Consider the following 23,784-nt stretch of genomic DNA (forward strand, 5'->3'; position numbering starts at 1 on the left):
CCAGTTGAAGGAACCTGGCTTCGAAGGCTGGACCTTCAGGCAAGGAGAAAGAAGAACCAGAGGGGCCAGATGGGTGGCCTGGCTCAGTGGCCTGGGGGAGGTGTCTCCAGGTGCAGGAGCAGCCTGGCCTCGCTCTCTGTGGGGTGCCTGTGTGTGACAGTGTGGCCCGGGATACAGCGGGCTGAGAGGTCACAGGGACAGGGCTCGCCTTCTCGCTGAGGCAGGGGTGTCGTTGGGGCCCCCGCGACTCAGCATGTGATTCTGCCAGAAGATGATCTGGCTGAAGGGACAATGGGGGTGGCTCTCAGGGACCAGATAACAGCTGAGTCGTCTCTTGCGGTGACAGACGGGTCTCCCCCCAGCTCTGGGGCTCTGTAGTCTAAAGTCCAGGAGTCGGGGGCCCCAGGCTGCAGGGAGCCCTTCCCACCGTGCCAGCTCCTAGTGGCCTCACAGTCCTTGGCTGGTGGCCCCATCTCTCCTGTCCCTGCCTGGTCTTCACAGGGCCTCCCTCTGCTGGGTCTCCTGTGCACCCTCTCCTCATTCTGTTCAGGGCCACACTAGTCCAGGGTGACTTTGTCTTACCTTGGCCACATCCGCAAAGACTCTGGTTCCAGTTAAGGGCACGGTCACAGGTGCCAGGGTCAGGGTATCTATGGGGGGATACCGTGCAACCCCCCACCAGCTGAGCACCGCGGGATGGGGGGCGTGGCTGGGGTGGCCCAGGCACAGAGGTGGCAGCCAGCCTGGGGGAGGCGTGGCCCCAGCAGGGAAGGGGAGACGGGTGGCCTGGGGCAGCAGTGGGGCCAGCTTGGCCTGGTGGCTTCCCTGCAGGGCCAGAGCGTGCACCAGAGGCCCTGGGGCCTGTCCCAGTGCCGGCTCTGACCAGGCTCCGAGGTCCTCCAAGGCCCCCGCGCTGTTCAGTTCTCCACGGAGACCCCACTGCCTCCTGTGAGCCAAGAGCCCGCTGAGGGCTGGTGGCAAGTCCCAGACAGAAGTCCCAGATGCCTTGAAGAGGGAGGGGCCTTGGGTAGGCAGGAAAGGGCTGGCCACTCGTACCTGCAGGGTGGCTCTTAAAGTCAGCTGGAGAGGTGGGGGACCTCTGGGACAGCCGAGGAAATGGCAGGGGGCCAGGAGGCCCGACTGAGGGGGCTTCCCTCCCCCTCCTCGCCCTCCCTTTCTCGTTCTCTCATCATCCCCCCACTCCCCTCATTCTCTGCCTCTCCCCCACTCTGCCTCCCCTCTCCCTCCCCCAATCCCCTCTCCTCCCCCTCCCCCTCCCCCACCTCCGACTCTCCCTCCCCCACCTCCCTGCGGGGTCAGCTTATGGGGTTCCCATTAGAGGACAGCAGGAGTTGGTGGCCAACATGTCTCCTTGCAGTGAAAATCCATTACACTTGTGAAGTCCAGCCTCAAAGCCTTGGACATGAAGAATGTCCAGGGTCATTGCAGAGCAGGCCACTGGCTGAAATCCCAGCAGTGTGGCGGGTGGCCAGGGCCCACACTGCCCTGACGCTGGGCTTGACCTGGCTTTGGTGGATTCTGTTGAGGACATGGATCCTCCGAGTCTTTTGTTCTGGGGGCTGTCGGGCCTCTGTGCCCGCTGGCCTGCTGCCGTCTCTGGGCGGGCTTCCCTGGGGCTGGTGGGCTAGCCGGCTGTCGGTCACTGGGGGCATCTGCTCCCCATCTTTGAGATGCTGCCCCTGAACAGCTAGTGGCTGTGGCTCTGTGGGAGGAAGGGGGCTGCTGTCACCCCACGCTGCAGGAGATCACAGCCCCGGGCAGCTGCTCCCCGAGTTAAGAGGCACCCTCTCTGGGCCTCGGAGTCCCCATTTGTAATGAGGAGCCGAGCAGCAAGTCCCCTGGACTGGAGGCCAGGGTAAGGGGCTGGCGTGGGCTGGGGGCTGGCCGCAGGGCGGTAGGTATCTGCCTGCCTCCCACGAGGCCAGCGGCCTCTCTTCTTCACTCCCAGGGCGCAGGCAAGAGCAGCAGCCGGGCCCCGCTTCCTGCCAGATGGGTCAGACTCAAGCCTGTGAGGGTCCCCCTCCTCCAGGGGACTGGGAAGGACAGAGGCAGGATGCCCTGGTCACGGGAAAGGGAAAGGGAGGGGCCCTCTGATCCTTGCGGCTCACAGCAGGTTTTGAGGCAGGTCTGGGCTCAGTTTGCTGGGCTCTGGGGCGGGTCGCTCCTCACAGCCCTGGACGTGGAGGAGGTGGGGTTGGAGTCCTTGACGGCCAGTGGCAGGTCTCTCTGGCTTCTGAGGACAGAGAAAAGGGCTTGGGGGTCTGGAAGCTAGCTGCCCAGGCCCATGGCTGCCCAGCCCGGACTGGGGTGCGGGGGACAGAGCTCCTGGTCTAGGGCTGGCCCAGAAGGCTGGCTCCTGACCCCTGGCCCCGGCTCCTCCACGGCCCTGTCCAGCTGTCCTGCGCTGCCCCCTGTGGGAAGAGCAGGCGCATCAGGGCCTCTCCTGGTCCTGGTGGTGCCTCTGCCACCCCCGTCACTGCAGGCTTTGTCTCCGGAGTCTTCTGCTAGGGCCAGAGCTGTGCGTGACGCTCCTGGTGGCTCCTTTGGTGACTTGGTGCCGTGGAAACGTTTCTGTGGCAGCGGATTCTGGACTTTTCTTTTTCAGCCGTATCTTCAAAGTCCCCGGTGGATGGTGTCTGGGGGGCCACGGTGGTGTTGGGGGACCTTTGCCATCTGGCCGCTGTCCTGAGAGCCTGTGGTGTCCATGCCCCGCAGGAGGCGGCAGCCCTTAGGTTAGGAATCCCGTGGCCGCTGTGTGGGAGCCGAGCTGGCCAGGAGCATCTGCACCAGGGATGGGGGGCGCCTGCGGCCCCAGGAGGCTCCGGTTCTCCTCAGGCTCCCCATTGATTCCTGGGAGTTCAGCTTGGTTCCTCTCCAAGCCACGCTGTCGTCTGTCACTTCCTGTCCTTTAGCTTCTCTCCTCCTTGAGGTGGGGGGAGCTGACCTAGGGCCTGACTCCCCAGGCACAGGTGCATTATGGATGGGGCTCCCGACCCTGCCCCAGCCTGGGTCCCATCCTGGTCACCCACCTCTGGAACCCTGCAGGGCTCCCAGGCCTGGGATGAAGGTGCCCTGTCCAGAGGGTGGCCCCAGGGCTGTGGCTGAAGCCTCGTGCCCTCTCGGGGGCTCTCCCCCTCCCCTTCTGCCCCCGTCTTCTCTCTCTGTTCAGGACAAACGAGAGTGACGAGCCTGTGTTTGGGAGGGTCAGGCGGATGGTAGCCTTGGCGGTTCCACAGAGTGGACAGGCCACCACTGTCTAGCAAGAGCCACACCAGGCCTGCCTCCTGCTCAGCCCCTGGGGCTACAGGAGGACGCTGTTCCTTTGTGGGGCACCTGACAGTGACCTCCAGGGCCCACATGTGGGGAGGTCTCCCAACCCCCGCCCCCATGGTTGGGCTCTGCCCAGGTGACCACGTCGGTAGCTGTCCCAGGAGGACTCGGTGCTCCTTCACATTGTCACCTGTGAGCCCTACCATCCTCCTGGGTCTTGGGCACCTTGGAGGCCATGGTACCTGGCTGGTCTTCTCATCCGCACCTTGTCCTGTTCTCCCGGGGGCTGACCCGGCCTCCCCGCCCACGGCGAGGCCCGGATGCGAAGGCCTTTGATTGACAGGTCTGTCTTGCAGCACCAGCTGTGGTCTGGCGGGCCTGGGCCAGAGCCAGGGCGAGGGCTGAGGATGAAGGTGTCACAGCCTGTCCCTGCGTGGAGACCGGCAGCACACCTGGTCCACCCCTGAGACCATGTCCACTGGCCTCCGCAGCCCTGAGACCTGAGACTGGACACGGGGCCAAAAGGGGTTGGAAGGAGGTCCTTCTCCCTGAGGGACGTGACACAGGACCCGGTGGCTCTGTCCCAAGCCTTGCCAGATCTCCCTGTGCGCGTGGACATGGCCAGTCATGACTGAGACGGGGAATGTCCAGTTAGCGGGGGCTCTGCCTCACGTAGGCCCTAGCCCCGTGTTGAGGGCATCCCTGGCCTGTAGGCCGGGCCGTGCCCTCGGGGACCGTGAGTGGAGGGCAGGAGGAGCCCAACTGGAGTTCCTGTGTGACACCCCCTGTGGGCCCTCCCAGCCCCTGGACCTAGGTACCAGCGGGGGCTGGGGGAGGGGGAGGGCTGAGAGCCGGGGCGACCAGCTGGGGCCCAGAGGGAGCTCTGTAAAGGTGGCCCCTGCCCTCTCCCCTGGCTCAGCGGACACCGCCCTCCAGCCCAGGGCACAGCCTGCCCCAGCTCACATCTCACCCGAGGCCGGTGCCCGCAGAAGGGCAGGCGGATGCCAGGCCAGCCAGCCAGCCATGGGAGCCCTCCACTGGCCCCCGATGGACGTGCAGGCCCACAGGTGGCAGGAGGGCTGGGGGAGGGGCGCCTTGGCGTCCCTGGCCACCACAAGTCTCCCACAGGGACCTCTGCGTTTTTGTTTGTGATCTTCTGAGAGGAGGGCACTGGGACCGGAACAGCTCTGGGGAGCTCAGAGCTGGTGTGCGCTGGGCTCGGGATGGAAGTGTCCACTCTGCTCTGCTCAGCCTGCCCACGCCCCCCACCTCCTGTGGCTGGGGACTCCAGGGTCCTGGTGCTGTCCCGCACAGAGGCTGGTGACAGGCCAGGCGTTGTGCCCTCTCCCCCGACCCCAGGCCTGACTCTCCGCTCTGGTGGATCTGTGGCCTCAAACACTCCCACGCCAGGGCCAAGCCAGACAGAACCTGCCCCCCTGGGGTCTCGGGCTGGGGATGGAGGGGCCCGGCTGTCCCCGGGTCTTCCTGCCATGGGGGGCTGTGCCATGCTGGGTACCACGCTTCAAGACGTATTTTTTTGCTGAATCGGTCCCAGGACCCCTCTCCCAAATCTTACCAGATGTTTCCCTGGAGGGACCCCCCTCAACAGGCAGGGAGCGCGCTCTCCTGGGGGGAGGGGTGGCAGCAGACGCTGGCCTGGTCACCTCCACAGACACCTCGGTGGACTCTGAGGGCAGGGTTTGGGTCTCTGCCTGCGGTGAGCAGTGCACAGAAATCCATCTGGGTTTGTAACAGAAGACAGACTCTACCACATGTGGGCTGTGGATGGTCCTCTCCCCTGACTCAGGGAGTCCCATGATGTCAGCCTATGAGTCACCAGTACCGGGAGACCCTTTGTGGCTGGGCTGGGGAAATGCTTTGAACTTCTCAGCAGGGCAGGCGTGGTCTCAGCTGCCTTGTGGTCAGGGAGAGGCGGTCCTGAGCTCGGCCTGCTCCTGCCAGTCGGGCCACTGCGTTGGGACTGCTATGGGCACCAGAGGCCCCTTGCTCTGTCAATTGGGTTTTTTATTGCTCCGTTTACAGATGAGGAAATGGGCACAGAGAGGTTAAGCCACTTGCCAGAGACCACACGGGGCAGAGTAGGAATCGAACCAGGGCAGCTGGAAGACTGAGGCCTCTACCCCTGAGGGCCCTGGGAGGCCTCCTCCAGCACATGCCAAGAACTACGCATGGTTCCCAGAGGGCGTCCAGGGCCGTGCCTGCTACCTTCCAGCCTTGGGCTCCGGGCTCCCCAGGAGTGCCCCACCCTGCACACCTCTGAGCCAGGCCATCCGCCCTGCACCTGGAGTGCCCTTGAAGCAGCTCAGGCCCCCCCACCAGGCCTGTGCTTCCGCACACTGGCCCTGACCATTCAGGCAGGCTCCTGCACAGGTCTCTACAGGGCCTGGAGCTGCCAGGCCCCTGAGGGGTGGGTGGAGGGGTGCGCACCTCTCAGGGCACACGCAGATGTGCCCTTGGTTGGAAGAAAGGTCTTGCAGAGGGAAGTAGAGAGGCATTTCTGGAAGCAATAGGCCCACCCAATCCCAGTAGGAGAGAGACCCTAAACCCAGTGGACGGAGGAACAGAGGGGACACAGTCACAGAGGGCAGACGGCCAGGAGATGGCAGAGCCAGGGTTGGAGTGACATGGTCACTAGCCAGGGAACATCTGGAGGCCCCAAAGCTGGGGAGGCAGGAAGCACGTGCCCCGGAGCCTTGGACAGGGCTCAGCTCTGCACACACCTTAAGTATGGGTGGTGGCCTCGGGGACTGGGGTTGTGTTTCTGTTGCTCCGAGCCCCTTGGCTCGGGTCACAGCGGTCCCAGGACGCTAATGCAACATGCTGGCCTGCTCGGTACCTCTGTGCCTCAGTTTCCCTTCTGCACCGTGAGCACAGCCACAGGCCTACCTCACCCGCTGTGACGCATGCGAGGCGGGGCTGGCCGCTGGCACCTGGCAGACGTCCATGGCAGTGGCCGCTTACTGCCCGTCCTTCTCTTTCATGCACCCCATCCATGGGTGGTACCTGCTGTGGGTGGCCAGCTTCTGTCGGCAGAACAGGCCACGTCCAGGTGCACCCAGGCCTGTGCTGGGCCGGGGGACCACGGGGTGTGACAGTGAGTCTCATCACCAACACTCATGCCTGCTGGTGGGCGGTCAGCAGAGGCAGGACGAGAGAAGCAGAGAGGGACCTGGTGTCAGGGAGGGGTCCCCTTCCCCAGCAGGGCTGGTGCGGGGTCGCCAGGGCCGCGTGGCTCCTCAGGACCTCTGCGCCAGGCCAGAAGCTGTGAGGCCCCGGGGGACGTGCCCTCAGGTCTGCTCTCGCTGGGGGCGTGAACTCTGAGATTCCATGCTCTCGGACGTCCTCCACCCAGGCTTTGGCTCCGCCGCGGTGCGCCTGTGGCCTGTTCATCACCGTTATTCAGGACCAGGGAGAAGAGACTTGTCCGAGCTTCAGTGGGGGCCGGGACGTGAGCCTGGGCCTGCACCCGGTGGCTCGCGGGAGAAAGAGGCCTGAGCAGACAAGGACCCCAGGAGGTAGCTGTGAGCAGGCAGAGGTGGCCCCGGCTGTGGAGGGAAGACGCCCAGAGCATGGGCAGAGACCTAGGGGGCCCTGAGTGCCCTGGTCCGCGGCCTGGGCTGCTTTGGGGGCCCTCGACTCAATTTCCCTGAAAACTCCCTTTGGGTTTTGGAGCCTCTGACCCCAGTGCTGCCCACTAGGCCCTCCCCTGGGGGAGTCCCTGTCGCCCCTGTGCTGCCACCATCTGCAGGGAGGACACCCCTGCAGGAGCCTCGAGCTGTGTCCAGGGTGAAGTGGGTGATGGGCACCGACAGCCCACGCAGGAGCTGCCCCGTAGTCCCAGGACCCCAGAAGTACACGGGGCTCTCGGCAGGCGCGGCCCACCCTGACTGAGATCCTCCTTCTCTTTCTAGACTAAAATCCACGGGGTTGGCTTCGTCAAAATCCACGCCCCCTGGAGTGTGCTCTGCAGAGAGGCTGAGTTTCTGAAATTGAAGATGCCAACAAAGAAGGTTGGTGGTGACGCTTCTCCTCCAAAATACACCGCGGGTTGAGTGTCACCCAGACGCCTGGCCACAGAGTGTTTCCCCACGAGGCTCTGAGTTGTTCAGAAAAGCCAGGGTCTCGATTACCACCCCCAGAAGGGCAGCGAGGCTCAGGGGTGACGGAGCCTCCTGGGGGTCCACATCCTGATGGTGGAGAACGTGACCCAGCGCTGGGTGGTGTTCAGAGACCCCAGACCACATCCCACCCGAAGGTCGGCGCACAGAAGCCTGCCTCCCGCCGTGGGGCTGGGTCACAAGCTCAGACGCAGCAGACTGAGCAGGGGTCTTTAATGCCTGGGGGTCTCGGCTGTTTATCAAATCCAGTGTGATTACATGTCCTGCCCCGACTTGTCCTCGTGGTCTCTGAATACTTGGTGGCTGAAGGACAGCTGGACAGTGAGGCTGAGCCTGGCATCACTGGCCGGGGGCTGACGTGGGGTCAGCCGCGAGTCGGCCCGGCTCCTCCTCCCACCGAGGCCCTTGGATCCCCTCCTGGGAAACAAACAACAAGTCTGAGAGGTTTTCTGGAGTGTGGCACACTGAGCCCCTGCCCGATGCTCCTGAAACGTGGAGGGTGGGTTCAGAAGGGAGCCCAGCCCTGTGCTGTCCCCAGGAGGCACCGCCCCAGCTTGGGGGCGTCCAGGATAGGCCCCGGTCAGGGCTCTGCCGCGTGACGCCTGTCCCCCTCTGCAGATGTACCACATGAGCGAGACGCGCGGCCTCCTGAAGACCATCAACTCTGTCCTGCAGAAGATCACTGACCCCATCCAGCCCAGGGTGGCCGAGCACAGGCCCCAGACCATGAAGAGACTCTCCTACCCCTTCTCCCGGGAGAAGCAGCACCTGTAAGTGGGCCCCTCCCCATGGGACCCGCTCTTTGACCCCAGCCTCCAGCGTGACTCCTGCAGGTGACGCTGATGCCTCTCTCCCAAGGAAAGGGGGCCTTGGGCCTCGGAGGGCTCGCGTCCTGAGGGGGCTGGGAGTTGTTGAGCCCAGAAGTGGCTGCGGACGTGGGTTCTGAGCTCACTGAGAAGCTGAGGGAGGGGCTCACTGGGGTGTGGCTCTAGGAAAACCACATGGGCCCTCGCCTGGGCCCCAGAGCAGAGACCCCGGCGTCCTCCTCCTGCCCCGCTCGGGCCCTTGGGGGGCAGGTCAGTAACCACCCCTGCTGTGGCCCAGGCAGCCATAAGCCAAGCAGCTCAGGGAGGAAGGGATCAGCAGGTGTCCCCAGGGTAGTCCCACGGCCCTGGGGACCCATGGCCACGCGGTGTTGCCTGGCAGTGCTGCGCCCCTTCTGGAACCTCCTGCCTCCTCTGCTCCCCAGGGCAGTGGGCGTGGCCACCTGGGTCAGCAGTGGCTGCTGGGCCTCTGCCCGGCCTGCTGGGTGCAACAGGAGCGGGGGCAGAGGAGGAGCGCAACCCCTGGGCCTGGGGACCCAGGGGCATGTGTCAGGTGCGTCCCAGGGCAGAGGCCACCTCAGGCCTCATGGGTGGACAAAGGGGCAGGGCAGGCATGAGCCTCGCCCAGGACTGGGCTTGCTGCCCTGGGACACTTACGTAGCTGGGCCACCCGGCCTGGTGGAGGCTACCCAGAGAGAAGGAAGCCACCCCAGCCCCGCTTCCCCCACCAGCCCAGAGCAGGGCGCCAGAGGCGGTGCCCTCTCCTGCCTGGCCAGGGCTGAGCTCTCCTCAGAGTCCATGGAGAGGTCCCTCCCAGGCCCCGCTGCTCTCGGGAAGCCTCAGACAGTCTCCGTGCTATCCACGACGTGGAGACCCCAACTGCTGGTCTTCTAAACCGGACCTGGTCACAGTAGGATGATACTGTCCCTGTCCCCCAGGGCTGAAGCAGAGACTTTAAGTGCTACCAACTCAGGATGTTACCGAGGGCGAGCAGCATCTTCAGGGAGGCCTCAGGCCACTCCTGCCCCTGGGGCCACTTCCCACTAGCATGGGTCTCAGAGCCATGTCCAGGGCAGAGCCTGCCCTGGTGCCCCAGGTGGACAGCCCATGCCTGGATGTGACAGTCTCACATCTAAGAAACGACCCGTCTCCTTCCTTGTCTTTCAACAGATTCGACCTCTCTGATAAGGATTCCTTTTTCGACAGCAAAACCCGGAGCTCCATAGTAAGTAGCATGCCGTGGAACGGCCTCACCAGCAGGGTGGCCCTGGGGACGGCAGACATAATTTCATTTCAGTGAAACTCCTCTGGGTGGAAGCCGCCTCTAATTGTCTGTGACAGAAATAATTAGGATAATGAACTGAGAGGGCAGCAAGTGACCCAGGGGATGGCCAGCAGGAGGAGGAGCCTGACACAAGACAGAGCAACAGGAGGGCAGGGAGGGAGACCTGTGCAGTCCCCACACCTGGGGGGGCCTCTCGGCAGCTCCCGAGGTCCCCAGGCCTAGCTGTGGGTCCCTGGCATGGCTATCCGAGCAGGAGGAATGGGCCGTGGGAGCCAAGTTCATGCGTTTGGATATATTTCCAGGCCTTTGCCAGAGAAGCAAACCCAGTTTGAAATCCGAGCAGGCCACCCTGCTCTGCTCAAGGTACAGCCTGCTGTTTATCCATCGGCCGCCAACTGTGCCCCCGCCAAGCTGGGCTGTGCGTGGCTCAGGCCCCAATTTCTATCTAAACAAGAAATTAGCCTCGCAGCCAAGTCACGGCCGCTCTCTCCTCCCTGCCCAGACGCCCAGCCTGCTGGCCAGCCAGAGGCCAAGGGCCGAGAGGACACTGCCTGGTTGACCTGAGGCAGATAACCAGCCCTCGCCACTGTCGTCCCCAGACTGGCAGGCGGCCAACTGCGGGACTGTGGCACAGGTCACGTTGGGGCGGCCCAGGTCCTGTCCACCCTCCTCCCGTCCCCAGCCCTGTGCCCTCAGGCGGGTCCTGGAGCCTGCGCCGGTCCAGGTGAGGCTGCTCTGCCTGCTCCCTGGTGCGGCCAGCAGGACAGTCACGCGGGCACTGCGCTGGGAACTAAGGCACCGCTGTGGTTCCTATTACTAATGGAGCTGCTGATGGATTTTTGCAATTACATCTCGTGATAATAAGCAGCAAGGGGCTGGGGCGAGGGCCTCGTCCCCACGGGCTTGGGGCCAGCACGTCCCTCGGACGTCAGCCGCTTGGGAGAACCACCACACTTCTCCACGGTGACAGGGAAATTGGAACAGCCACCTGGGTGAGCGGAGTCCCAGGTCACATTTCAGCACGTCTCTGCACCCTGACCTCTGCCATCTCTAGGCGCCTAACCCTCCCAGGCGCTCGGGGCAGGTGCACATGTGTGGATCCGGCCTTGCTGACAGGGAGGGGCGGAGATGACAGCCCCAAGCCAGCTCCCTGGCACCTGCTGGATCCAGTTCAGGCTGTGGTCCCTGGGTGATGGCTACCGGGAGCACCCCGTGGGCCCTGGCTGCATCCACTTCTGAGCGGGCGGAGGGCCATTGTCTGCTCCCTACAGACCCCAGTGTGCTCCAGGGCACCCCTGACAGCCATGGTGTGAGGTTCACGGCCCCGCCCTCCAGCCATTCGGAGCCTGTAGGTAGAAGTCAGAGAGCAGCAGCACCCAACAGGGAGGGGCCCGATGTGCTGATCTTGGGTCTTACAAAGTCTGTCCGAAGGCACTGGGGAGCCATAGAGAGTTGCAGAGCAGGGTTTTGGGTGAGGTCAGAACTGTTCTAGAGTTTCCAGGGGCTGATGGTGGGAGAGCAGATGAAAGGCTGACACGGGGTCATGGTGACAGCTGCGAATGGGGGCCGTGACTGTGTAGAAGGGAGGAGGTGGTCACAGGAGAATTGGGTCAGGGCAAGGCAATCTGCTGTCGACAGGGATGTGAGGAGCATCCGAGCAAAGTGGTTGCTTCATTTGGCAGGTATTTATTGAGCACCTGCTGTGTGCCTGCAGCTGGGTGTTGAGCCCATGAGCCCGGGGCAGAAGGGGAGGTCCCGGGGGAGGGGACAGTGGGGGAGGGAGCTGCTCCGTGGGCCTGTGTGGGACAGGGAAGACCCTGCAGGGGCAGGAGAGACGGCAGGAGGCCGAGCCGCTGCACAGCAGGCGACAGAGACAGGAGACAGGAGCAGGTGGAGGCTGGGCGGGGGGCGCAGGCTGGTGGCCACTGGAGGGACTCTGGCTTGCCTGAGGGAGGGGAGCAGAGGGGCGGGCGCAGAGCCCCAGTACGCTCCAGGTGTGCCCCGCGGGTCTGGCTGCGTCCTTCCCCACTCTGCACGTGGGACCCAGGCAGGTGGGAGCCAGCTGCCTGATGTCCCACAGCTCCGAGGGCAGCGGGCACTCAGATCCGGCAGGCGGACTCCCAGTCGGGCTCTTGAGGCCACTGGTCGGTTGCATTGTCTGGGAGTAGAGGGCTCCCCTGGGTGCTTTGGTGCCGGTCAGTGGGACTTGGGATCCCAGGACCTACCTGCCACCCTTGGCCCCTCCCCAGCCTTAGGGACACCTGGGGCTGTGTCCAGGAGGGCACCTGCTCCAGTTCACCTCTCAGCCAAAAGGGATGGTGACCGTGCCACACAGGGCTGGGGGCAGCTATGGTGCCAGGAGGGGTCCTGCTGGGCGTGGCCAGTGCTGTGCTGTGGCTGGCCAAGGGACGCCATGGATGGGAGTTCTCCAGGGTCACTCACTGGTCCCCAGGAGCCTCAGACCTTTGACCCTGTGGCATCCTGAGCTCGGTGGACGTCCCTTAGCAAGGGCCACCGCCTCCCCTGGGACATGCTCTGTGCCTTGTGACATCTGACCGGTTCCTTCCAGCGAAGCTGGTGCTGCTGGCCGAGGAGCCTACGGTAACTGCTCTCCCTCCTTGTCCCCGCCACAGGTCTATGAAATTCTGAAGAGGACAACATGTACCAAGGCCAAGTACAGCATGGGTAGGCGCTCGCTGGGACTCGGGAGGGCGGCCTCTGAGGGGCCAGTCACCCCCGGGGTGTTCAGGGTTGATTTACGCCTGTGTGACTGGTAGACTGGAGGGCTGGGCAGGAGGGCTGGGCAGCTTGGGGGGCAGATTTACTGCCGGCATTTTTAAACAATGAGGGCCCTCCAGTCCACATGTGCTCGTGAGCGTGGGGTTGAGACCCGCGGGGCGGGCGGGCGGGCGGGGAGCCGGCTGGAGCAGTCCAGGTTCCGAGGCCTCCCTGACCCTTACAGTCCAGCAGGAAGCAGCCAGGGAGCCCACGGGGGGCCACGGCCCAGGCAGCTCTTCAGGGCTGTTGGAAGCTGCAACCCGGCTGGGCGCAGCTGGCCGAGGCCCTGGCCTCCAGCCCCAGGGGCTCGGATGCAGCCCGCCCCCAGGCCCGCGAAGCACTGCCCTGGCCAGAGGCCACGTGTGCAGATGCCCCGAGTCCACTGGGCTCCTCAAGGACCTGTTCACAGAACCCCCAAAAGCCCCATCTGAGAAGCTGACCGTCTCCCTGGCCCCCTGCGGGTTCCGTCGCTAATCCAGCAGGCCCTGGGCCCCGGTGCCCCTCCAGCCTCCCTGCTGCCCCTCACCAGCACACAAGACCTCTGCAGGGGCCAGGCACGGGTCACGGGGAAGAGAGCAGTCTGGGAAGAGCAGAGTGTCACCGAGGCATCCCAAGAAGGGAGGGGTGCCACAGGAAGTAAAACAGGGCCAGAAAAGGGGCAGGGCTCCACAGGGGGCTCCTGGGGACAGCAGGGAGACGCCCCTCGGGGCTCAGGCTGGCCGCTGTGTCCTGACCAGCATGGCCAAGGTCACCCACAAAGACAATCTTCTGGGCCTAAAGTCTCAAAGCCGTGTCCTCTCTCTGAGCACCGGGGCCCCTGCACCGTCAGGAGGAGCCCGGAAACTGTCCCCACTGCCATGGCAAGGGTCTCCAGAGGGACAGGTCCTGCTGGGCGGGTGGGAAGCGGGCACCGTGGGAGCTCAGGGCTCAGAGTGAAGCTGAACATAGCACCAGAGGCAGAGGGACGCACGGTCCCGGCTGGGTCTGGGACTTTGTCCCCATGGTGTCCCACAGAATCACATGTGGCTGCTTGAAGGTCTGTAAAGAGCCTGGGGTCAGAGCCACTGGGCAGAGCTGGCGTCCGGCTCGGGTTGCCTGGGGTGGAGGGTCTGTGATTCCCGCCAGACTCCTGGCGGGCTGGTCCCCTTTTCCTGGGAGGGACAGACAGGTCCGGTGCCTTCTCCAGAATCCTGCATCACATTGAGCTCTGCCCACCTCCAAGCTCGTCCACTCAGCTTTCAAGAGTAGCAGTGGACCCCTGTCCCTGCCGGGCTCCGTCCCCAGGGCTGCGCTGCCCACCCGGCAGTTTCTATCCCAAGGGGAGCAGGGGAGCAGAGCATAGTGCTACGGGCAGGGAGACACAGCAGCGGGGTCAGGGGCTTCCCCACGACAGGACATCTGGTCAAGGACTTGGGAGAGGAGCCGTTGGGAAGGACGAGGAGCGCCCCGGGCCGGGCTGTTAGTGGCAGGTGACCTTTTCACTCATGTTTGTGGCTCCAGACGTGTGCTCCCTGTCCTCTGGTTTGGTCCCTCAGTGTCCCTCAGGCCCACTAGCCACTCTGGATCATGGACCCAGGGGACAGTCCATCTCTAAGGGGATTTCAGGAAGTGACTTTCCCACCAGTGTCTCCTGGAGTCACAGAGGGTGGCCGCCCAGGCCACTGTGAAAACTCGGACACACATACGTCTCGAGAGCCTCTCTGCCAGCCAGGGGTCTCGGGGACAGCCAAGGGCTTCATGGACGCTCCTCAGCAGGGCCAGTCCTTGGTGTCGGAGCCAGATCAGGTCCCCAGGAGCCTCCCCACCGCGGTCCCCTGCAGTCCCCTCTTCCCACGCAGGTGTGGTGTGTTCGCCTTGCGCCTGGCATGGCCCGAGCATGGTCCCTCCCCGGCCCCCGGCCCGCGTCCCCCGCAGACCCCTCCCCCAGCACCTCCCCCGTGCCGCTGTGCCCCTCCAGGCCCTTCCGTGTCACTAATAGCCGATGTACAAACAGGGCAAGGAGAGGGAAGAAGGAAGGACTCTGCCCTTCTAAGTAAAAGGCGGAAGTGTGGGGAGTACGGTAAGTGAGGAGCCCCCGCCTTCCAATCAGCCTCCGCCCGACTCCAAATTGTATGTGTGTTTCCGACACCATCAATTGCTCCACGGGGCCCGTGATTCAGCTTCTCTAGCCGCCAGCCACCTTTCCGGTCTGCGGGCTTGCCCTCCATCCGCCGGGGGCGCGGTGAGCCGCAGGTCTGGGGATGCCTGAGCCGAGTGGGGGGCTGCTGGCACCTCCTCCTCCGAGACAAGCTTCCTCATGGGGCTTCCTCTGCCTTCCTGGTCCCGCCAATCGAGCATGTCGTCACCACGGCTGCGTGGACGGGCAGCCGGCCACCGCGGCCACCTGGGGAAGAGCCCAGGACGCGGCCGGGCTGCGCAGCCGGGTGCATTTGGCTTCGAGAAAGCTCCGCATGGCCCAGTGGGCCCTGGGACCTCTGGCTGCGCAGACGTGGGAGGGGGCCTGCCTGACCCGTGACCTCGCTCTGCTCTGTTTTTAAGGCATCACCAGCCTGCTGGCCAACGGCGTGTACTCCGCCGCGTACCCGCTGCACGACGTGAGTAGCCTTGACACGCGGTCGGTTCCTGCGTCATTCACTCCCCAGTCCCAGAGGGCCGCGCCCCGGGGAGCGCCAATTATCCTGTGGTCACGGCTTCCTGCTTGGCTCCCTCCATAAATGTCAGCTGCACACAGGCCTGCCCTGTTCCCCTGGGGAGCCAGCAGTCACACACGGGGCATCTCCTCCGGCAGAACCGTCCCCCCGGAGGGCATCTGTGGCCGAGGCTGTGCGGGCTGTACCTGCTCCTCACAGCCAGTCGGCCCGCAGAAGGTCTTCCCTGGCTCCGGCCCCCACCGACCCCTGCCAGGGCTCCCGCGGTGACCAGAGCTCTGTATCTATTTCTGCAGAGGAGGTGGCCGGCTTCCTGGGCCGAATCTCCAAATCCCACTGGTATCCCCCGATAAATATAGCCCGTGACCGTGGCTGGGGGTGGAGAGAGATGGTCGTCGTCTTGTGGTCTCTATGGAAACGGGGACTGGAGTTCAACAGGGCGCTGGGATCAGGCCGCGGGGCCCGAGCAGTGTGGGAACCCCAGGCAGAGGATCTCTGCACGTTCCCAGGGTGAGGCCCAGAGCCCAGAAGCAGGAGGAAGGAGGATGGGCCTGGGAGTCAGGAGGCCGGATCCCCGTCCTGGCCACTCACTCTCATTGGCCTTGAGTGAGGTCAGCCCCGAGGTGTCCAGGAGCCTTGAGGTCTGGTGGCCAGGGCACAGTGGGCATCAGAACAGGGACAGGTACCAGAGGGCTTTGAGGATGAGACACCGGCTGGGACCCCCACAGGTGCCAGAATAGTGCAGGACAGCATGCCCAGCGGATGGGTCAGGGCAGGAGAGACACTCGGCTGACCTGCTGCCCATGCCCCACCCCCACCCCCAGGCCCTGCTCTGCACGGCAGGCCAGGACCTGGGGCCCCTGACCCAGCTCCTCACCTTATGCACATGCTGTTCCACCTACTCGCCTTGCCTTTCCCTGCTCCCCTCCGCGGCAGATGGAGGGTCCACACCAAGCCTCCCTTTTCGTTTCTCCTGGCACGGCTGATTTCTTCCTCCCCCTGGGCTTCTGACGTCCCTTGTCCCCAAAGACACCGTGGCCCAGCCACTTTGTTGGGTTCCTGACTCAGGAAGCCTCAGCACATAGCACTTAGTAAGTGCTCAGTAAACGTGGTGTGGCTTTGGAGTGGCTGAGTCAGGCTGCCTTGGTGAAGGCCTGGTGCTCTCCAGAGGGTCTGAGGGCAGGGCTCAGACCTCACGGACCCGGGGTGGGGGGGTCCTGTTCAGCTGGTCAGCCCCATGCTCTGCAGGGTCCAGCTGGCCCATGGGACGCAGCCCTGACAGGCCGGCCCCTCAGCCTTTCAGCTGGTCAGCCCTGGCCAGAAGCCAGGACACGGGAGCCGAATGCTCAGGCCTCCTGCCTGCTTTGCGTAAACCCCAAGTCTTTAAAAAGGAAAGGGGAGAGATCGACATTTCTGAGCACTCCTGTGGGTGGTAGGGACTTTATCTCCTCTAATCTGTTGCGGACAGACTCAGTGAGGTCTAGCAATTTGCTCGAGGCCACACAGCTGCTCTGGGTGACATGGGGACAAAAGCCTTTGCTACTGTGTCCCCTGGAAGTACCATGCCCTCTTCCTTTGCTGGAGGCTAAGTGGCCCCTCTCTCTGGTCTTCAGTCCTGCATTTCCCCTGGGGACGGATCCCACCTGCAGTCTTCAAGAACTGCACAAGGCTTCGGCCACCAGGCCTATTGACAGAGGCCAGCCCTCAGAGAGCACCTCCGAGCCCACACGGGGACAAGGAGCCCCTGCTTGCAGTCACTGTCACATCGCACCAGACACAGGGCACCACTGGTGGGGTCTGACCCCGCTCTGCAGACAGGGAAACTGAGGCTCGCCACGCCCAGGAACCTGCCAGGGGCCCACAGCCAGGAAGCTCTGGACCGTGGCACCCGTGTCCTTAGGGAGCAAGGAACGTTCCCTACCTCTGGAGGCGCCCACCCTCCAGCTCCAGTGCTGGCCCCTCTGGGGAGGCGCCCACCCTTCAGCTCCAGTGCTGGCCCCTCTGGGGAGGCGCCCACCCTCCAGCTCCAGTGCTGGCCCCTCTGGGGAGGCGCCCACCCTTCAGCTCCAGTGCTGGCCCCTCTGGGGAGGCGCCCACCCTCCAGCTCCAGTGCTGGCCCCTCTGGGGAGGCGCCCACCCTTCAGCTCCAGTGCTGGCCCCTCTGGGGAGGGCACTCGTCCTGCCCCTGGGCAGAGCGTGGACGGGATGCTCAGACAGGCGTCAGGAAGGGAAGCCAGCTCGGGCCTGGCCTGTGGTTTCCAGATCCTTCTGCCTCCCCAGGAAGTTGTCCCACATGGGGGCTGGCTCGCTGCCTCTGGGCCTGCCCACAGTGTCCTCGCCCGCTCTGCCGGGCTCCCTGTGTGGCCCATTCATCCACCCGCTCCGTGGACTCTCCCACAGGGGCCGGTCCGTTCCCAGGCAGTTCAGCCAGGTGCAGGGCCGGCGGAGAGTGACAGTCATGGGGCCCAGAGACCCTGGGGAAGTCTCCTGGAACTGAGTGTGTCACTGAACCCAGGGACGCTGACATTTACGTTGGCTGCTTGGTGGCTTTGGCTTCCTTCCTGGTTGGCGGCTGCCTGCCTGGATGTCACAGCTCGGGCCTCTGGTGAGCGCGAGGCTCTCCTGGAACCCCCGGGCCGGCTCATTCATGGAGAGGAGGCCGGGGAAACGCCCAGGGAGGAGTGGCCAGGAGGGGCGGAGTGCAGGGCCAGGGGGCCAGGCGCACCCTCTCTGTTTCACTTAAGGACCCCCGAGCTGGGCTGCTCGCCTGGGCACATGACCTCGTCTTCCCACCTGGCCGGGGGTGGCAGAGGTCGCGACAATGGCTGGTAAGGGAGGGACAGGAGGCTGGCCGCGCTCCCGGCCGCCTAGGGCCTCCCTCTTGCTCCCCTTAGCTACTGTATCAGCCGCTGACCTTGGGGCTCAGCTGATGACCTTGGGGCTCACTCTCGACTTCTAGACCTTCTCTTCCCGGAATTGGAGGCCTGGATGTGAGTCCCAGGTGACCCCTGGTGGCTCTCAGGAACGGCAGGTTACCTTTGTGAAATGGGCGTGCTGGGCTCCCTGGTCTAGGTGACGGGGCACATGTCACTTGTCCCCCTGGGGTTGTGGGAGAGGAAGGGGGGTCTTCCAGCAGGCAGGACACGTTCACCTGTTGATGCCATTCTCTGTCCCCAGAGCCCCCGTTCTCTTGTGCTGCCAGGTCCAAGGCAGGGACCTGGGGCTAGTGCGGCCCTCGGGGAGGCTGGCGGAGTCCCGGTGCTGGAGTCTGGCCAGCTGCACTCCTTCCCGCGGAGGGACACCGCCCAGGATGCCCTCGATGGGTGTCGGTGTGACCTCAGCCTGTGCCTCGTGGTGAGACTCCCTCCTCTCTCTTACAGGGGGACTATGAAGGGGACAATGTCCAGCTGAATGACCGAAAAGTGAGTTGAGGCGGAGCGTGGCGGACAGCGGCCGTCGGGGCCGCGGGCTGTGGCGTCGGGCGGGCTCTGTGGGACCAGGGAGGTCGGGGACCACATGACGCGCAGGGCCTCAGGGGCCCTCAAGTGTGCCTGGTGAGCTGGCCAGCCTGGCCGCGGCGGAAGCTGCGCCTCCCCTCCTCCCCTCCTCCCCTCCCACTTTCTGGAGAATCTTAACCTCCATCCCTGGCAGGTGGCTGAGAGCGTGGGGCAGGAAGGGTGTCCTCCAAGCCTGCCCCTGCCGCCGGTCACCACACCTGGCCGGGGTTAAGGCTCAGCCTTGGGGAATTGCCCGCTGAGGGATGCCATGGCCTGGGCGGGCCGTGGAGGCATTTGGCCTCCTTCCAGCCTCTCCTGGGCCAATAAGTGGGCAGCGGAGTGGCCGGCTGCACAGAGCCAGGCCCTGCAGCATACCGAGAGCCACCGGGCGCCTTCCCCGGTGTGTCAGGCTGACCTCCCCGGAGCCCTTCTGAGTGGTGACGGTGCTGAGCCGGTGGTCCATGGAGCCCTCTCTGGGACCCACTGAGTGACCCTTTGTTCTGTGGTGGCTGTCCAGGGCCTCCGTCCACTCTCCAGGCCCTCTCTGTGCAGGGGATCTCCGCTCCTTGCCCCGGGCTCCCCAGGAAGCCTTGCCCCTGCCCCGTCCACGCCCAGGCTGGCACGGCCTCTCACCCTGGCACCCACCTCAGCCTCTCCCCATCCCCCAAACAACCCTGCTGGCCCCCACCCATTGCTGATCCTTCTGCAGGTGGTGGGCGGAGAGGCTTCCTTGAGAACCTCACAATGGTGGCGTTGTCCCAAACCCCAGGGCCCAGGAACCTCTGTGGACGGAATGTCCCTCCTCTCAGCTCCCCAGCCCCCGTGTGTGTTTAAGGCTTGGGGACTTGAGGCAACTTGCCTCCCCAAGACGCTATCTGATCTAGCACAAAATGGCATATTTGGTTATTTTTAGTGTAACATCTGGCATTTGTCTGGGACCCTGTGGCTTGTAGAACTCCCCTATCCAATCCCGTTGGAGAGTGCCGTCCCCTCGGCCGGCCTGCCCTGACCCACTGGCCTGAGTCCAGTTCCCTCGCACCCCTGCCACATGGCTGAGCCCTTCCTCCATCCAAAAATGCTTCCTTTGTGGACACCTGCCATCCTCTTCTGGCCAAATGCAGTCCTTGGGGCCACAGGTTCCTGTACCAACCCCCCAAGCCCCAGCCACTTTCTCATCTCAAGATCACGTGGCCGACGGTCACATCAGTGCCAGGACCAGCTCAGGAGGGCGCTACTCCAGAAATGCTTCTGGGCTCCATCACGTGCTAGGCCCAGCTGAAACACTCAGGTTGTCCCGCACAGACATTTCCTCTGCCAGAATGTCCCCTCACCCCAGTAATGTTGGGTCCCAGCAAAGAGTGCAAGGCCTGGCCCATGGGGTTATCAGAGTGTGGATGGGTGGATGGATGGAGGGTGGGTGATGGAGCGTGGATGGATGGATGGATGGAGGTGGATGAGTGGATGGAGGGAGGGAGGGTGGATGGATAAGTGGATGGAGGGTAGATGATGGGTACATGGATGGATGGATAGGAGGGGGAGGAGGGATGGGTGGGTGGTGGTGGTGAGAGGGAGGGAAGGAGGGGGGACATGAGAGTCCTAGCTCAGAGTCTTGGAGAACTTCTCACGCTCTGTGGGTTCTGTTTTAAGTGGCTTGGTTCTGAGTCTTTTGCCTTTTCTCTGAAGACTCTGGAGCTTCTCCATTCACACTGCCCTGTGAGTTGCAGAAGCCCGGGGCCCAGAAGGAAAGCTGGGGGGTGGGGCAGCCATGTTTAAGCAAAGTCCCCACCGAGGTGGTCATAGCCTTGGGCCTGGTCCCGGCCGTGGACAGTGGGGCCCTCAGGCCGTGCACCTTCCTGCAGGCCTCCCGCGTGTTCCTGTTGTGTGACTGACCTGGTTGCACAGGGAACACCCAAGGCTGTGTGTGCGCAGAAGGGTGTCCTCTGGCCAGCACTCGGAAGGCCAGGCCAGCGGGAGCCCCATGGAGCAGAGGACAGCTGACACCTCTAGGAAGGCTTACTGGGCCCATGGACGAGGTCCACTCCACCCCGGGCTGGGCTGGCAGCTCGGCCTGTCGTCCCGCCCATCATCAGTACTTTCTGGGAACCTGCCAGTGGCCCCGGCCCTGTTTCACTGAGGATGAGGAGGATCACTTGAACCTAGTCCCCCTTCGAGGGGACCAGCAAGGGGCATTGACACACAGCAATTCAGGCCGGTGTCAGTGCTGTGCAGGGCCAGCTCTGGATGCAGGAGGGAGGCCCTGGCCAGAGAGATGCCCATGGGTGGAGCCAGGACCCCTTCAGGCCCACAGCTAGAAGGGCCTGGTCCTCAGCCTGCGTGGCCAGCTTCTCCCCGTGCTGTAGGTGACGACAGTGTAGCCTCCTTGCCCTTCTTCCAGTGGTGACAGGGAAACCCCCGTGTGGTTCCTGGGCCATGACAGTCCAGGGAGATGGGCAGGTCTTCTCTTCTTGGCAGGAAGAGAGGCCACGGAGGCTAGTGGCCTCGTGGGAAGCTGGTGGGGGCTCCGTCTGCCATCTGAGCGTGGCGGTGAGCTGCTGTGCGCCGTGCGGGCCCCACGGCCCGCCCTCCCCACCTGTCTCAGGTGCTTCTCTTCCTAGAGCTTGTGCCTGCCCCGGGTCTCTGTGCCTGTGGCTCTGCCCCAACTCTCTGACTCTCCTTCTCCCTCCCTCTTCCTTCCCACACCCCCATCTCTGTCGGTCCATCTCTCTGGCTCCCTCTCCTTCCCCCCTCTCGTGACCTGGCTGCAGGGGACGGTGCTGTAAAGCAGGCCACTCTCCCTCCCCAGAGGCCCAGCCCGGCTCCAGTGGGGCCTGCTTACGTCCCAGCTTGCACAGGGACGCCCCTTGTCATCTGCACAGCCCGACTCAGGGTGCCTCACAGGGGGCCACTTGTGCACCTCAGGCCTCTGTGCCGAGCCCCTCGGTTCCTGCAGTGACCTGGGAGGGGGGACCGCACCCTCATCCTCCGTACAACACAGGGGCCCTCCCGCTGCCCAGGCCCAGTGGAGCTGACACCCACATCAGAGCAGGCTCCGACTCCCCGCAGACTGCTGGGCAGGGTAGGGACGCCTGCGTGTCCCGATTCTTCCCGATAGCCACAGGGGGTGCACGGCAGGGCTCTGTGGAAGCGAAGACCACCCTGGCTCTTCCCAGGGCTCCCGTCCCTGCCTCTCAGAGCCGTGCGCACTGACTGGACGGAGCCGGCGCCGTGTTCTCCTGGGTGCTTCTCAGAGCTGCAGAGCCCCAGAGGGGAGAAATCCCCCGGAGGACAGCTCCCCAGGCCGGACCCCTGACCCGAGGGCCACATTTAATTCTCCAAGACTTGCTTGGAGGAGTCTTGACCATCAGCTCTGGGCCTCTGGGTCAGTGGGCAGGACTCCTCAGCTTGGGATGCCACAGCCGCAGCCACCAACTGGGCAGCTGGCCAACACTTACTGCCTCAGTTCTGGAGGCCAGAGGTCTAAGGCCAGGGTGCTGCCCCTCGGCTGGCTCCCTGTGGGGACTCTCTCTTCCTGGCTTGCAGCCAGCCCCTCTGGTGGCACCTCCTCCTGGTGTCGGTCCCTCTTGTGGTGTGGGCACTAGTCCCAGCAGCAGGGCTGCGTCCCCATGATGTCACTTAACCCTGATGGCCTCGGGGAGCCTCAGCCTCAAGTACAGTCTCCAGGGGTTCCGCGTCCACAGGTGAATCTGAGGTCCCCGGTAGAGGGCCGGTGGTCTCACGTCTCCAGGGCAGCATCGGGTGGGACCGCCCCCTCCACTCCAGCTTTTCAATGAATGTCAGGAAGAGGTGACAGCAGGAGCAGCACAGAGCCCCCAGCCCTGCCCTCCTCCCCGCTGCAGACAGAGGTGGTCCCAGCCCACGGTGGGAGGACTCTGAGGGTTCCTGGGACAGTCCCCACACACCCTTCACAGACCTGGATGCCTCTTGCTGCCCGTGGTGGCCCCTGAGACACCTGGACCTCCTTCCCTTCTGGTGGGTCGGATCGTTCATTTCTGAGGGCGAATCCAGCCCTCACCTACCCCCCTGGCCCTGCTGAAGACGGCTGTGGGGTACAGAGGCCTCACAGCCGCCTGACCCCCTCCTGCCAGCTGGGTGACACTGGGCACAGTGCCAGGCCTCTGGCCTCGGGGCCACCGGTGAGGCCCGCAGCTCTGAGCACTGTGTGGCGGCCGGTGGGCCCTTTGTGGGTTGCAGAACCTGGCCTTCCTGGGCCGGGGCCGATGGGTGCAGGGCACAGAGGTCTCCTCCCCGATTGTCAGGTGGGCGCAGTGGGACATCAGCCCAACAGGGAGCTCGACACACTAGTTACGGACACACCTCACGCCCCCGTCCCTGCCCTCCAGGGACTGTGAGAAGTCACCAAGGCTCAGAGGGTCCCTTGGCCAGCACCATGACCTGGGACTCTCTGTTTGGGAGGTGGCTTGGCCTAGGGAACAGGCCTGAGCGAGGAGAGAGGCAGCTGCTCTGCTCCCTGCAGCTGGAGGGTGCGGCCTGGCGCGGGCGGGGGTGAAGGTGGGCCGCGGGCCTCCCACACCGGGGGAGTCGGCCTTGGCCAGCCTTCCCAGCGCTGTCCTGGGGCCCTCCTCCCTGGGCAAGAGAGGCTTCCAATCCACCAGGCTCATTACCGTCCCTGCCTGAGCCTGGGGGAGGCAGGGCGTGCCCGTCTCATTTATTGCAATTCACTCTGTTAATCGAGGGCCCATCTCTGGAGACAGACCTCGAGCTATTTTTGCACCCGTGAGGTTTTTTTTTTCTTCTTTTTTTTTTTTTTTAATTTGCCATTGATATTTCTCTGCTCGAAACCCTGGTGGGTTTGTGACTTCTATAGAGAAGGTCTGGTGCGTGACGGGTGAGCCCACGCGGAGAGGCCGCGCGGTGCCGGCACTGTGGGTCAGTTCCACGTCAGGTGGCCAGGTGGGGGATGCCAGAGCCTGCCAGGAGCACCTTCCCTGCCGCCGTCACCTGGGCTCGGCCAGCGCTCAGCGAGTGCTGATGGCGAGGTGATGTGACGGGGGCCCAGGCCAGCAGCTCTGAGCACTCGGTGGGAGGCAGCCTTGGGGTGCCAGCTTCACCTGCCCCCCCCTTCTTCCTGCAGCTCCTGTACGAGGAGTGGGCGAGCTATGGGGTCTTCTACAAGTACCAGCCCATCGACCTGGTCAGGTAAGTGGGCTCCGTGGGTCTGGCCCTGGCTGTGGGAAGCGGTGGCTGGCTGGATGTCAGTGGCGGGAAGTCCCTGAGGTCTCAGCCGCTCTGAATATTCAGTCACCTGGGAACCTGTTGGAACTCGAAGCTGTGTGGGAGGCT

At 64.1% G+C, this 23,784-nt stretch overlaps 1 protein-coding gene across 5 annotated transcripts in view; it reads left to right on the forward strand.

Moving 5' to 3' along the window:
• The window catches only part of ANO1 (anoctamin 1), a 127,218-nt gene that overhangs the window by 60,557 nt on the left and 42,877 nt on the right, over nt 1-23,784 (forward strand). For all 5 annotated transcript variants that reach the window (XM_081278728.1, XM_081278730.1, XM_081278727.1 and 2 more), the window contains exons 4-10: nt 7,224-7,322; nt 8,049-8,200; nt 9,425-9,479; nt 12,173-12,224; nt 14,856-14,911; nt 18,346-18,387; nt 23,576-23,640. In XM_081278728.1, the coding sequence (XP_081134854.1) occupies nt 7,224-7,322; nt 8,049-8,200; nt 9,425-9,479; nt 12,173-12,224; nt 14,856-14,911; nt 18,346-18,387; nt 23,576-23,640 (521 nt within the window). The remainder of the gene's footprint in view (nt 1-7,223; nt 7,323-8,048; nt 8,201-9,424; nt 9,480-12,172; nt 12,225-14,855; nt 14,912-18,345; nt 18,388-23,575; nt 23,641-23,784) is intronic.

Source organism: Spermophilus citellus (genome assembly GCF_964194105.1).
Source record: "Spermophilus citellus genome assembly, chromosome: 2".
Taxonomy (NCBI): Eukaryota; Metazoa; Chordata; class Mammalia; order Rodentia; family Sciuridae; genus Spermophilus; species Spermophilus citellus.